Source organism: Mus pahari, chromosome 9, assembly GCF_900095145.1.
Source record: "Mus pahari chromosome 9, PAHARI_EIJ_v1.1, whole genome shotgun sequence".
Taxonomy (NCBI): domain Eukaryota; kingdom Metazoa; phylum Chordata; class Mammalia; order Rodentia; family Muridae; genus Mus; species Mus pahari.
In genome coordinates this window covers 49,026,557-49,041,915 of record NC_034598.1, presented here as the reverse complement: position 1 = coordinate 49,041,915, position 15,359 = coordinate 49,026,557, and the positions used below count along the sequence as shown (strand labels likewise).

The following is a 15,359-nucleotide window of genomic DNA, read 5'->3' as shown; positions in this document are numbered from 1 at the left end:
TCCAGAAGAGGGCATCAGATCTTGTTACGGATGGTTGTGAGCCACCATGTGGTTGCTGGGATTTGAACTCCAGACCTTCGGAAGAGCAGTCGGGTGCTCTTACCCACGGAGCCATCTCACCAGCCCCTGTCTGATTTTTTGAGGCATGTGTCTTTATATATACCAGGCTGGACAAACTCAGAGACCCACCTGCTTCTACCCGCCAACCCACTGTTGGGATTAAAGACATGGGCCATGAACCCTAGCTCTTTTCGAATTTTGAGAGAACTGGAGTTAATGGTTCAGCGGTCAGAAAGAACATTGGGTGCTCTTAAAGACACAGGTTCTATTCCCAGAACCTACATGGTTCACATGATCCTTTAACTTTAGTTCCAAAGGATCTCACGCCCTTTTTTTGACCTCTGTGTGGGCATCTGGTACACACGCCGTACACATACGTAATTGTTGACAGAATACTTACATAATCTCAGGGGGAAAAAATGGAAATTTGAAACAGGGACGTTGCCCACACTACCTAAAAGTTGTCCCAGCTCCTTCAGCTGAGATTACAAGCCTGTGACACTACACCAGACTAATTTTCATTTCCCTGACAAGTGGTCAAGTTCTTAAAATCAGGCCATAGGATTGCACTATACAGCCAACATCACCAGTTCGTCTGCACTGACATCAATATCAAAAGAAAAAGCCTGTAATACCAGCACATAAAGAGACTGAAGCAGGATTACTCTAAAAACCTATGAGTGGCTCATTGGTCTACCTCTGCCCTAATCCGTCAGTGTTTGATAAACGGGGACTGTTCTTCGCTACTAGCCTCATTTAACCCAGGGCATTGTATACAAAACCAGTCAAAGGATTTTCAAATAGATCCTTAACCACCTCATCTGAACTCACGCATGGAGACAGCGAATTAGTCTAGAAACTTCCCTCCTCGCCTCCCCCAGGGCGCCAATGTCTCCAAGCGGAGGGAGGGGGGAAGGCGCGCCCCTAAAGGCAAACTCAAAGGCAGCTCCTCAGCTAAAGGAGCCCGGGCGGGATTCCGACAATCAGAAATACAACGGGGTGGTCTAGGCTTTAAAGACGAAGCCATTTTTCCACGGATGAAACCGGCGTTGCCAGGCGTGGTGGCTTTGGCACAGGACTGCGATCTCGGGCTCGGGCGGCTGAACTCCATCCAGGCCAACCTGGGCTTGCGTGCGGCACCCCGTCTAGGACAAAACGACCCCCCCCCACACACACACATCGCCTTGGGGCCTGCTCTACACGCCGCGGCGTCCCTCCCACGGCCTTCCGGGGCGGCCCCGGCGTCTCTCGGGGAGATCGCCCGCGAGCGTGCTCAGGCGGTTGGCGGCCAACGGCTGGCTAACGCGAGACCGGAGCCCGGGAAGACGGGCGCGAACCGGGCAGCCGGAGGGTCGAGGGGAGGGGCGGGCGCGGGAAGGATCGCGAAGGAGCCGGGAGGCTCCGCCCCTTCCGTAGAGATCTCTAGAAAACCGCGCAGAGCCTGGAAACGGCGACTGCGCACGCGCGGCGGCCGGCCCGGGCATTTTGCTGCGTCACCAGCCGCCGCCCGGCCTCACCACCCCTCGCGCGCACGCACGCTCCTTCTCCGTCCTCGCGCCCCCTTTCCTACACTTTCCTCCTCTCCCGGGCTGAGGCAGCCGCTCTCCGCGCGGTGCATTCTGGGCATCGAGGCCGAGCCCGCCGCCGCCGCCGTCGCCTGAGAGGAGCGAGGAGAGGCCGCGACCGGGCAGACACCGCCGGAGTCGCCGCCGGAGAGGAGTCGACTCGCCAGCCGCCGCCAGCGAGGCCCGCCCACCCGTTTGTCTGGCCCTCTGCCCCGTTCACCATGTGAGTGCGACATCCCGCCGACGGAAGGTCGTCCCGGCGCGGAGCGAGGCCGCGCCGGGAGCCCCGGCTGCCGGGAGACGGCCCCTCGCCCTCCCCCCACCCCCGGCCCTTCGCCTTTCTCCCCGCGCTGGTGGCAGTCCTGCCGTGGGGTGGGAGGGCCTGCATCCTTGTTCCTGTTACCGTTGGAGGACATTTTCCCTCCGTATGTCCGTTTCCTCCACCTCCAGGCCGACCCCCGGATTCCTCGTGCCAGAAATCCCACTTTTCTTCCCTAGGCGGCCTCGCTCTCTCGGAACTCTGGGAACTTAGCCTTAGGCCCTAAACTCGTGTGTGAGCTTTCCGCCATGAGGGCGCCCGGAGCCTTGGAGCCCTGCCGCTCGGTGCTGATGCCCGTACCCGGCAGGACCGGGCTGAGAGCTTTTGTGGGTGCCGCCGCAAGCCGGTGCTACCGGTAGGGCACCACGCGGCCCTCGGCGGCAGGCACTGCTAGGCAACTAGAGGGGGCCATGCCGTCACCACAACGAAACTTCCCGTTCCCACATCTCGGGTCTCTTGAAAATGGTGAACGTTAGCAAATCCGGTCACCTCCTTGGCAGCGAGTAGTAGTTACTATGGAGCAGATAGTTCTGCACGTGTCTAGTCACAAGATACTTAGAGACACTTTTCTCTGTTCCTCAATAAACTTTGGGTGGCATTTCGTCATGCTCTTTCTATGCTAAGGTGAAACAGGCATGAAATGACCATCTTACTTGCCTGAAGACCTTAATTTGTTTATATGGAGGTTACAGATTCTTTTAACCTAAGAATTTTTGCCCCTATTTTTCCAGCCTGGAAAACTTTCAGATATGAGAGAATCACTAAAAGTGATGGATTGTAGTTGGAAAAAAAAAGTAAAGTTTAACAATTGTACAAGTTTAAGTTTTAACTGCTTGCTTGAATGGTTAAAAATCTAAATGGATAGAGCCAATTTGTGGCTGAAAAACAGGTCCTAGAAGACTATCTAGTGCTAGAAAAATAAGAAATTTGGAGGAGTCCCACATAAAAACCAAGATATATAGCAGGTTTTACATTTTAGCGTTTTCATTATAGCAATTTTATTCATTTGTGCACCCACCCCACCCTCCACCTCGTGTTCCTGGAGGTGGGAAGGTCTGTGGGGATACAACTTAAGTTGTCAGGTAGAGCAACGGAGAGCCTTCACTTGCTTAGCCATCTCACCAGCACAGATTTAAATTTTACCTTTGAGATGTTAGGGAGCCCATGTTAAGAAAAGGCTCTCGTGTGTGATTGACCTATATTCTGATGTCATGTTGGCTTTTTAGGACAAGTTTTATGTAAAAACTTCCTTTTTGATGTTTAATTTTCCAAACTGTAAGGAGAAAATGAATTGCTAGGTAAAACATAATCAATTTAGTAGATAAACATAGCCAAACCATCTTTTCATCCTGAAGTACCAGTTTAGGAGGTAGAGAGATTGCTCAGTGGTTAACAGCACTGGCTACCCTTGCAGAGGACCCAAGTTTTATTACAAGAACTAACAGTGCCTGCTGAGAGCCGAGGTGTTAGTTCTGAATCTGGAGTTAGAGGCAGTTGTGAGCCACCCTGCTTGGGTGGTCTTGCAGAAGCAAGACCAATGGGGTGTGGATGTTTTGTCTATATGTTTGTGTATCTGCATGCAGCACTTCTAGAGGCCAGAAGAGAGTGTTGGATAACCTGGAGCTAGAGGGTTGTAAATCACCATGTGGGTGCTGGGGTTAGAACCCTGGGTCCTCTGGAAGAGCAGCCAGTGCTTTTAACTGTTGAGCCATCTTTCCAGCCTGTATTGATTTGGTTTTGTGTGTGTGTGTGTGGGGGGGTTCTTTTGGTTGTTTTTTTGTTTATTTGTTTGGGGTATTGGTGTGGGTGTTTGTTTGTTTGTTTGTTTGGAGACAAGTTCTCACTGTGTAGCTTTGGCTATCCTGGAACTTGGGCTGGAGATACACCTGCCTCTGCCTCCCTGAGTTCTAGGATTAAAGGTGTACAATTCCTGTCGTATTACCTTCTTTAAAGGGATTGTTTTTGAGAAAGGATCTAAACTGCCCAAGGTGGCCTAACCTCCCAATACATGGGAGGATCCCCTTAAACTCCTACTTTCTCCCCCAACTTCCCAAGTATTGGAATTATAGGTGGTAAACAACTTTAAGATCAAGGTCAGATAGGTCTATATAGTGTGCACACACCTCTTACTTATTTTTGTTTTTGTGATGAGGTTTCTGTGTGGACTAGGTTTGCACCATTGTGCACGTTTTGAAGAGATTACGTGGTCTTTCTGAAATGCTCATTATACAGGGTTGAAGAGCGGTCATACTTTTCCAGAGGATCTGGGTTCAATTCTCAAACCCCACATGGTGGTTGATGACAATACCAGACTTCAGGGGATCAGGAACCCTCTTCTGGCTTCTGTGGACACTGGGTATATAATCAGTGTTCTTATGTACATGTAGGCAAAAAAAAAAACACATAAACAGGAACAACTCCTTAAACGATAAAAATGTTCAATATATGCCATTTTGTAAGCATCAACATGTTAACTATTGACTTAGAATTCTAAAGTGAAATTGGAAAACTCTGGTTGATAGTGTGCAGTTTAATGTTTGCTGTAAACAGACTTTTTCTTTGAGATAGGATAGGATCTTACTATAGCCCTGGCTATAATCTCACTGTATGGTCCTGGAACTCATGTAGACCAAGGTGGACTTGAACTCAAGATCAGACTGCCTCTGCCTTCCAGGTACTGGAATTAAAAGTTAAATTCCACAATGGCTGGCCCGTTTGTTGTATTTCTACTCTGCAGAACTCCCAAAATAAATCTTCAGCTTTCCTTCCAAACTTTTAATAAGCATATGGTATATGGTTCAAGTTTGAGAAGAGTATCTGATGGTGGCCTTTGTTCAATGTTGGTTTCTTAACCACTGTAACCTGGCAACTGATTTTCCCTTTTTTCTTGCTGAGTTAGACTTTAACTAGAAAGCATAGAAACAAAGTGGCAAAGGGCTACACAGAGAAACCCTGTCTCGAACCCCCCCCCCAAAAAAAAACTCCCTCATTAACAAGATAGTCCTTTAAAAACACTGAAAAGAAGATAGGGAAAATGGTACAGCCAGGAAAGCACCTGCCTAATAAACATGAGGATCTGGGTTCACATATCTGACACCCACATAAAAGCTTGGCACTCTGTGGGGGCAGGGCACTGGCTTGTTGGCCAACTGCAAGTGTACATACGTATTACATGCAAACATACATAATCAGTATATGTGATTATGTATGTTTGCTACACATAATGTATTCTGGTGTGTGTGAAGGCCTGAAGTTGAAGCCTGAGCACAGTTATCCTACATGATCATATTAGTTGGAGTGTAGATTGCACAGAGAATGTAGACCAGTATAACTTGGAACCTGCAGTAAGGCTCCTACCTTAGACTCCCCAAAACACTATTCCTGGCTCAAAGAAGAGCTGGGATTTTCCTCTCCAATTATACAACTCTAGCACAGTATAATCTTCCAGTAAACATTTAAAGATCAAGCTCTAATGTGTTTTCTATAGCATGGTTACATGAGGTGTTTTTTTGTTTGTTTGTTTGTTTTTTTTTTTAAATGTGATGCTTTTGGTGGCTGCTCTGTAGCAAATCTTAAAAGTTGACCTAAACTATGTCTCACGTTAAGTGAATTAAAAAGTAAAGTGGTGGTTAGTAATGCTGGGAGACTTAAAAGTAGTGCTTTAAAAGCTGGGTGTGGTGATGCCAGCAGCTTTTTGTTTTGGTTTATTTGTTTGGTTTTTGAGACAGGGTTTCTCTGTGTAGCCCTGGCTGTCCTGGAAATCACTTTGTAGACCAGGCTGGCCTCGAACTCAGAAATCCGCCTGCCTCTGCCTCCCGAGCACTGGGAATAAAGGCATGCGCCACCATGCCCGGAGATGCCAGTCTTTAATCCCGTGCCTGGGAGGCAGAATCAGGCCGTTCTTGGGTTGGAGTCCAGCCTGGCCTATAGAGTTCCAGGAAAGCTAGGGCTATGTAGAGAGACTCTGTCTGAAAAAAAACTTAAAGCACTTCACTGTTCTTGAAGAAGACTTGAATGGTTTCCAGTGCCAATGTGGAGGCTCACAGCCTTTCCTAATTCCAGGTCAAGAGGATCAACACTCTCTTCTGATTTATGCAGGCAAAACCCTCATACACACATACATACCTTAATAAAACAAAAAAGTGGTTTTGGTTGGTTGGTTTTTGAAAGTATAGAAAAACCTCACCGAGACATCATCACCTACATATATAAAGAACCTTTGACACGGGAGCCCTTTAGTTTAGGACTGTTTGGTCAGAAACATCTTTTAGTTGGGGTTTAACACTATAGGCCCCCCTTGAACAGACTCAGCCTCCCAGCTTACCCAATACTTGATAGAAATAGACTTTTCACTTGGTTCCTTTTGTTTGTTTGTTTGTTTGTTTTTTCCTGTTTGTGAGTAGTTTTCACACAAGGCTATTGATGACAAGTTTTTAAAAACGGTTTTATGTGTATGTGGGTGTTTATTGGATTTCTGAGGAGGCCATAAGAGTATCTAGTCCTTTAGAGCTGAAGTCACAGTCTACATAAGGTACCTTTATGTAGGTGCTAAGAACTGAACACAAGTCCTTTTGTTTTGGTTGGTTAATGTTGGTTGTGAGCCACCATGTGGTTGCTGGGATTTGAACTCTGCACCTTTGGAAGAGCCGTCGGGTGCTCTTACCCACTGAGCCATCTCACCAGCCCGGTTTTGGTGTTTTAATCAAGACGGGCTTTCTCTTGGTAGTTCCTGGCTGTCCTGGAACTCACTCTGTACAGCAGGCTGGCCTTTGAGTGCTGGGACTAAAGGCCATGTATACACTGCCTGACTTTTAAGTTTTTGAGATACGAATCCATCTCTTCACCCCAGCATCCTAAATCCTATTTTCCCCCAATTATTTCACGTAAAACCAAGAGGAAAAAATGTAAATATACATGTGGGACTTGATTTTTAAAGATACTATTATAGATGCTACTGTAAGGCAGATTTGGAGCCAGCCTAAACTGCTGTGAGTCCTTACCATTATTAAAAAGTGAGTTACTTTTGGCTATTTTTATTTTCTAAGTAATATTTCTAAGATATACTCTTTCAATTAAGAAATACCATCTGTGTCTTCTCATCTGCAGCCTCATCTCCCCTTATAAGGGCACCAGTCATATTGGAAGTGTTAGGATTGCACTTTAAATTTCCCTTTAAAAGCCCTGTTTCCAAATAAAAGTCTCATTCTGAAGTACTAACTATATAAACTTCAATGTAAAAGATCAGACAGAAACAGGTCAGCCCATAACGTTGATTACTTAATGTGACTCTAAGGAAAGAAGGTAAATTTCTTTCCTAGTTCTCACTGCACCCCACCCCACAAGACAGGGTTTCTCTGCAGACTGCCTCCACCTCCGGAGTTCTCGAATTGAAAACTTGTGTCACCACTGCCCACTTAGGTTCCCATGTCTTAGCTCTCTCATGTTGAGTGAGCAACAAAGGCAGAGCTTATATTGTTAAACCATGTCACTATAATACATACTTCTTTTAGATCAGTTGTAACCTGGTGGTGATGGCACACGCCTTTAGTCCCAACACTCCAGAAGCATAAGCCGGTAGATCTCTGAGTTCAAGTACAGTTTAGTCTATATAGTGAGTGCCAGTATCATTAGATTATATGGCTATGAAAGTAGTCAACATGGTATCTAGTAGTTAAAAGGTGCTTGCTGCTGAGCTTTAGAACTTGAGTTTAATGCTTGGAATATACATGTTAGGCTCCTACAAGATGTCCTCTGAACTTTATATATGCACACATCAGTAAATGTAATTTTAAAAAAATATTAAGTAGTTAGAATTTTATGCAGATGTCTTTCCATTTCAAATAATTTGAGCAAGAAAATTCATTGCCAGAATGTCTTTTAGTTGATTTAGAATCCAGTCAAGTTTACATCCAAGATTATTTATGGGTAGGGCCTATTTTTGCTATCACTTGTGTGAATTTCCAATTTAAATTTGGGAAACCTAGAAACTCTAGGTACCTGTGGTCTGAAGCTTAATCTGGGAGAGTACATGATATGTATGTTTGTGTGTGTCTGTGTGAAGGATGATGTCTTTGAGTCCCTTGTTTTACCCTTTTGTGAGTTCCGTGAGTTGAAGTCAGGTTGCTAGGCTTGTATGACAAATACCTTTACTTAGCTGCTGAGCCACCTCACCAGCAAAAGATTCTTTTTCCTCTCTCTCTCTCTCTCTCAGATTTATTTATTATAAATAAGTACACTGTAGCTGTCTTCAGACTCCCAAGGAGAGGGTGTCAGATCTCATTACAGATGGTTGCGAGCCACCATGTGGTTGCTGGGATTCAGAACCTTCAACACCTTCAGAAGAGCAGTCAACCATTGGGCCATCTCCAGCCCCTCTTCTTGTTTAAATGCATATATATATATATATATATATATATATATATATATAGAGAGAGAGAGAGAGAGAGAGAGAGAGAGAGAGAGAGAGAGAGAGAGAGAGAAAGAATTGTCTTAGAACTCACTCTGTAGACCAGGCTGGTCTAGAACTGCTTCCTTCTGTAATTAAAGGTGTGTGTGTTGTGCCTGCCTGGCTCATTGATATTTTTTGTGTGGATGATTTTGGTTTTTTGTGTGGATGATTTTGGTTTGAGTTAGGATTGTTTGGGGTTTTTTGTTTGTATTTTCTTAAATCTATCCATCTTACACTAAAAACCTCACTTCCTGGCTATAAAAACTTTGCCAGGTGGTTGTGGCATACACCTTTAATCCCAAACAGAAGCAGGTGAATCCCTGAATTCAAGGCCTGGGTGGGTCACATGAGATGCTATGGGGATCAAGGCAGAAAAGAGGGCTGGCTGGCAGTGAAAAAAATAACTTGATGTTTTCTGCCATTCAAACAACCTGAGTTTGATTTCTAGAACCCACAAGACTGAAGGAAAGAGCCAACTACTGCAAGTAGTTCTGTGGCTTTACAGGCCCATTGCTGGGTACCTGTGTGTATATATATATATATATACACGAAAAGAAATGTTTAAGCATATTATATATGTTTTAAACTATAAAACCAATACCAACTGATTATATCAATAATAAATTTTATAAGGGAAAGGGGTATTTGAAATCTGATATCAAATCAAATCAAACTGAACAAGTGATGTACACCTGTTAGTTAAATTCAAGACACAGGGGCAACTCTTTTTTTTTTTTTTGTTTGTTTTTTTTTTGTTTTTTTCGAGACAGGGTTTCTCTGTGTAGCCCTGGCTGTCCTGGAACTCACTTTGTAGACAGGCTCTCTCGAACTCAGAAATCCGCCTGCCTCTGCCTCCCAAGTGCTGGGATTAAAGGTGTGTGTCACCACTGCCCGGCAGGGGCAACTCTTACTACAGACCAACCTGCACTTTATAGAAAAACCCGTCAGGGAATATAGTTAATAAGGAAAACTCAAGATATCTGCCAATAGGTACTAACAAGATAGTGTAAGTCAAGACAACTTGCAGGTGTTTTCCAACACTGGGTGCATCTCAGGGGCCACCTCAAGTAGTAGAGCTTGGCTACACATGATCCCCTCCTATGGTTTGTGTGTGTGTGTGCGCGCGCGCGTGCGTGCGTGTGCGCGCTTTGTCTATTGATTTTGAATCTCCTAGAACATACATGGTTGTGACCTGACATGTGGGTGCTGGTTATTAAGCCCAGATCCTCTATAAGAATAGCAAGTGCTCTTTAACACCGAGCCATCTCTCCAGCCCTTGTTCTTGTTCTGTGAGACCATAGCCTGGTGTGTAGTCTGAACCATCCTAAAATTGCAGTCCTCTTATTACCTTAGTCTCCTGCAGTCTGGGATGACTAACCCCTTGCTGTATATTTTTGTCCTAGGCTATAGTATATAAAACCCAGACCCTGCATATGCTAGGCAAACATGACACTGGGATATGTCCCTGCTAATTCTAAGTCACTAATGTTGAAAGCAGGATTGTAAAATACTACATTTATTTGAAGGTACCTAAGTTCTCTTTATAATTAAATATGTGTCTCTTAGTTTCAGTAGTGATGGTTTAAAGGATTATCACCTAGTGATTGACTGGTGTTAAATGTTAGATCTTAGCTTTCAAGTCCTGTTAACCATGGGTGTTACTGGGTTGGGTGGTGTTTTGTCTGTTTATTTTTGGTTTCCTTTGTTTTTTTTGAGATAGGGTTTCTCTGTATAGACTTGGCTGTCCTGGAACTCATTCTGTAGATGAGACCAGGCTGGGCTCAAAACTCAAGAGTTCCCACAGCCTTCCTATTACTGGGATTAAAAGCTTGAGCCACCACCAGCTGGTTGGTTTGTTTTCAAAGCCTACTTTTTGTCCTATAATGATACTAGAGAGATAAATGAATGGCATTGTGTGGGTAGGGCAAGGAAGGATCAGGTATTCAAGGCCAGTGTGGGCTACTTAAGAGCCCTGCCTTATTCCCTCATCTCTCAAAATAAAATCCCTATTAGGAAAGTTTTAAGTCTTCCTGAAATTACTTTGTTGAAGCCTTTGGAATGTAAGATAAATGTAAAGTAAATTTAAACTTGTAATGGAGAAGAGAAATAAATTACTTTGTTAAATATGCAGTTATAAATACTCAAAGAATTCCTTCTTGAATTTATCATTTTCTCTACTTATAGGCAGCCTGCTTCTGCAAAGTGGTACGATCGAAGGGACTATGTATTCATTGAATTTTGTGTTGAAGACAGTAAAGATGTTAATGTAAACTTTGAAAAATCCAAGCTTACTTTCAGGTAATTTGCCTTTTGTCTTATTTGAGGTGGCTATTATTACTCTGAAACATCATGATGTTGGGTGGAAATGGATTATTGGGCTTATGGATCCACTGTTAATCATCAAAGGAAGTCAGGGCATGAACGTGGAAGCAGGACAGAGGACATGGTGGAGTGCAGCTTACTGGCTTGCTCAGCTGCCATTCTTATAGAATCCAGGGGTGGAGTCACCCACAATGGGCTGGGCCCTTCCCTATCAATCACTAAGAAATGTACTATAGGCCGGGCATGGTGGTGCTTGTCTTTAATCCCAGCACTGAGGAGGCAGAGGCAGGCAGATTTCTGAGTTCGAGGCCAGCCTGGTCTACAGAGTGAGTTCCAGGACAGCCAGGGCTATACAGAGAAACCCTGTCTTGGGGAAAGAAAAAAAGAAATGTACTATAGACCGTCTTACAGTCTGATCTTTTTGGGGTTTCGAGACAGGGTTTCTCTGCCTCGTGCTGGGATTCAAGGCCTGCGCCACCACCGCCCGGCAGCCAGACACCTTTCTACATCAGTATTGCCCAAAGCTTACTGTATGTAATTGATTGGCTTTCTAATCTCTTTCTCTGTCTCACTTTTTTTTAGTTGTCTTGGAGGAAGCGATAATTTTAAGCATTTAAATGAAATTGATCTTTTTCATTGTATTGATCCAAATGTAAGTACTATTGATGCTTTTTTTCTGATTTAAATTCTGAGAAGCTGGGCATGCTGCTAGTAATCTTAGGGTTTTTGCTGCTGTGAGGAAGCCATGACCACGGCCCTTTTTATAAAGGGAAACATTTAATTGGGGCTGGTTTACAGCTCAGAGGTTCAGTCCATTGTATTCACAGAGGGAAGTATGATGGCACGTAGTCAGATAATGGTGCCAGAAAGGTAGCTAAGGGTTCTAGACCTGGAGGGACAGGAAGAGACTAGGCCTGGTTTGAGGTTCAGAGACATCAAAGCCCACCTGAAGAGGCACACTCCCCCCAATAGTGTCACTCTTCTCAACAATGCCAGTCTCTATGAGCCTGTGGAGCCACTTTCATTTAAACTACCACAATAATAAACATTAAATCTTAAATCTGTTTAGCCTAACAGTTTAGACACTATTGGCAACCTCTCTTCCTACACATTTTTTATTCTGTCACTGACAAAATGACAGTACCTTTGAATTCTTTCTATCTTATATCAGAAATTTTGAGTAGTTAAAAAGCTTGTTTGGAAAGAAATGAAAAACGAACCAGGCTTGTGGCTATAAGCTGAAATTTTTGGAAGTAGAAGCAGAACAGAAAAGCTTTGCCTACGTAGAAAAACCATCTCAGAGGAAAGAGACAAAACTTTGTGTAGAGGGTCCCTCAAAACTACTAACACTCAGGGGGCTAACTGTGGAGGATCTTGTTCAAGACTGAGCTGCACGGTAACAACCAAATTATGAAGGTCCAGCTCTGTTATAGAGAATTTGCCTAGTCCTAAGTTTTATCCCTTAGTGGGGGTGGGGGGGCAGTTTTTATCATCACAGCAGAGAGATAAGTGGTAGTATGATGATGCTTTTGTTGTAGGATTCCAAGCATAAAAGAACGGACAGATCGATTTTATGTTGTTTGCGAAAAGGAGAATCCGGCCAGTCGTGGCCTAGGTTAACAAAGGAAAGGGCAAAGGTAGGTTTTCATTTTTTTCTGTTTGAATGTTTGAAGAATTAAAAGTAGGAAGCCAGGTGTGGTGGTGCATGCCTTTTTAATCCCAGCATTTGGGAGGCAGAGGCAGGTGGATTTCTGAGTTCGAGGCCAGCCTAGTCTACAGAGTGAGTTCCAGGACAGCCAGGGCTACACAGAGAAACCCTGTCTTGAGAAAAAATAAAAAATAAAAAAATAAAAATAGGGCTTTCTTACTTCTTCTTTCCCTTACCTCTTGCCCCCTTGCTCTCCCTCTCCTCCCCTCCCCTCTCCAAGTAGTCATGGTTGGCCTCTACTTTCTCCTCTCTGCTTTTCTCTGCCTCTGCTAATCTCTTAACTTGCCTGAATAAGCTCTATTCTATACTTTAAAAAAAAATTTAAAAATAGACCTGGAGAGATGGCTAAGAGGTTAAGAGCACTGTCTGCTCCTCTAGAAGTCCTGAGTTCAATCCCCAGCAACCATGTGGTGGCTCACAACCATCTATAATGAGATCTTCTGGCCTGCAGGCAGAATCTTTTTAAACCTAAAAATACATTTTTATAATAGTAAAAAAGCTGGTGTTCTGTACTTGGCTTTCTCATCAAATGTCATAAAGTCAGACTGTAGTTGATAAGGATCTTTTGCATTGGAGAGACAAGCTTTTGCATCAGGTATGGCGGCACTTGAGGCTAAGGCAGAAAGGTTGTGACATCAAGACTAGCTTGCCTGGGTATCTTAGTTATACTATTAATGTGGCGAAACACCATTTGAAACAATTTGGGGAGGAAAGAGTTTATTTATATTGCTTATACATCATTTTCTTAGTCCATCGTAGCACAGCAAGCACTTGGAGGCAGGAGCTGATAGGCCATGTAGGGTGCTGCTTACTTATGGCTTGTTCAGCCCGCTTTTTCTTATAGAACCCAGGACCGCCAGCCCAGGGATGACCCCCACCCCGAATGAGCTCAGCCCTTCAATCACTAATTAAGGAAATGCTTCACATCTGGATCTTTTATCTTTTTTTTTTTTTTTTTTTTTTAAGATTTAAAGATTTATTTATTATATGTAAGTACACTGTAGCCATCTTCAGACATTCCAGAAGAGGGAGCCAGACAGATCTTGTTAAGGATGGTTGTGAGCCACCATGTGGTTGCTGGGATTTGAACTCTGCACCTTTGGAAGAGCAGTCGGATGCTCTTACCCGCTGAGCCATCTCACCAGCTCCTCACATCTGGATCTTATGATGGAATTTTTCTCAGTTGGGGTCCCTCCTCTCAGGACTGTAACCAGTGTTGAGATGAAAAATTCGCCAGCATACTGATGAGTTACATGGTTAGCGTAGGGGAGCAGAGTTTGGTGACATTCAAGATTCAAGGAACTGGCCGGGAGTGGTGACACACGCCTTGGATCCCAGCACTCGGGAGGCAGAGGCAGGCGGATTTCTGTGTTCGAGGCCAGCCTGGTCTACAAAGTGAGTTCCAGGACAGCCAGGGCTATATAAAGAAACCCTGTCTCAAAAAATCAAAAAAAAAAAAAAAAGATTCAAGGAAGTGAGGCTAGGCTGGCAGGGTAAAGGCCTGAGTTCTGATCACAGATGGTACAAGGCAGAGTATGTTAGAAACAGGAGTAGTTCTTTGAATTTGAGGCCAGCCAAGGCTTCATAGTGAGGTACTGTCTAGACTGTAAACAGTGGCACTGGGGTAGTGTAGCTCAGTTGACAGAATGCCTACTATGCACAAAGCTGTAGGTTGGATACAACCTGATAGCATGACCTATAATCCATCTCTAAAGACAGATTAATAGTTGAATGTTAGCCTTTGTAAATTGGATTAATTCCAGGTATTGGGCAATACTTCCCAATGAATGTTTTTGTATGAAAGGTTAATAAGTTGGACAGTTAAAAGTTATTCCTGGGCTTATTACCCCTCTTGGTTTCTTGTGGATTTTGAGATGATTTTATGTCCCATTACTGGTTATGAATAACATGGAGGTGATTTTGTTGATCTCTAGCTTAACTGGCTCAGTGTGGACTTCAATAATTGGAAAGACTGGGAGGACGACTCAGATGAAGACATGTCGAATTTTGACCGTTTCTCTGAGGTAAGTTTTTTAATTGCATTTTCTACCCTGTTCCCATAATATATTCCTTTTAATCCCTTTTTTCTTTTTCCATTTTAATGTGTATGGATAGTTTTTGTCTGCATATATGTGTCTGTGCACCACTTGGGAACATGGTCCCGAGCAGACAGAGTCAGGGCCCCTGTGTGGTTGTTAGAAATCAAACCCCTATCTTCTGCAAGAGTAACAAGTGCTCTCAACCACTCCTTGGTCACCCTTTTTGGGTTTCTGGACAGAAACTTGTGTAGTCAGGAAAGGGCACAACTGCTTATAACGATGTTTCTAGAGGGTCTGGTCTGTTCAGGCACCAGGCTTACATGTGATGGACAAACATCTAAAGAGATGATCTTAGAGTGAAGAGTTCTTTTTGAGACAGTGTTTCTCTGTGTAGCTCTGGCTATCTTGGATGTACACCAGGTGGATCTCTTGTTCCAGGACAGCCAGGGCTACACAGAGAAACCCTGTGTCAGGGGATGGGGATGGGACAGACAGTTCTTGTTGATCAACTGGTAATCCTAACCACTGAGCCATCTCTTCAACTTCCCTAGAAAGAATTTAAAAAAAAATAAACAGGACCATTGTGGTGTGGTGGGGTTGTTTTGTTTGTTTGGTTTTTTGAGACAGTGTTTTTTCTCTATAGCCTTGGTTGTCCCTGGAACTCACTCTGTAAATCCACCTGCCTCTGCCTCCCAAGTGCTGGGATTAAAGGCACGAGGAGTGCAACACCACTGCCCAGCAAGAAACCATGCCTCTTAGAAGTGGTGAAACTCTTGGCTTTTTTTTTTTTTTTTTTTTTTTAAAGATTTATTTATTTTGCCAGGTGTGGTGGCGCACGCCTTTAATCCCAGTGCTCGGGAGGCAGGGGCAGGCGGATTTCTGAGTTTGAGGCCAGCCT

The 15,359-nt window shown here is 44.1% G+C and overlaps 1 protein-coding gene across 1 annotated transcript in view; it reads left to right on the top strand.

Annotated features, from left to right (window-relative positions):
• Positions 1 to 1,499: 1,499 nt before the first annotated feature.
• Positions 1,500 to 15,359, top strand: part of Ptges3 (prostaglandin E synthase 3) — a 16,943-nt gene continuing 3,083 nt past the window's right edge. The window contains exons 1-5 of the mRNA XM_029542485.1: positions 1,500 to 1,848; positions 10,577 to 10,690; positions 11,297 to 11,366; positions 12,253 to 12,351; positions 14,357 to 14,446. Coding sequence (XP_029398345.1) covers positions 1,847 to 1,848; positions 10,577 to 10,690; positions 11,297 to 11,366; positions 12,253 to 12,351; positions 14,357 to 14,446 — 375 coding nt within the window. The 5' untranslated portion in view covers positions 1,500 to 1,846. The remainder of the gene's footprint in view (positions 1,849 to 10,576; positions 10,691 to 11,296; positions 11,367 to 12,252; positions 12,352 to 14,356; positions 14,447 to 15,359) is intronic.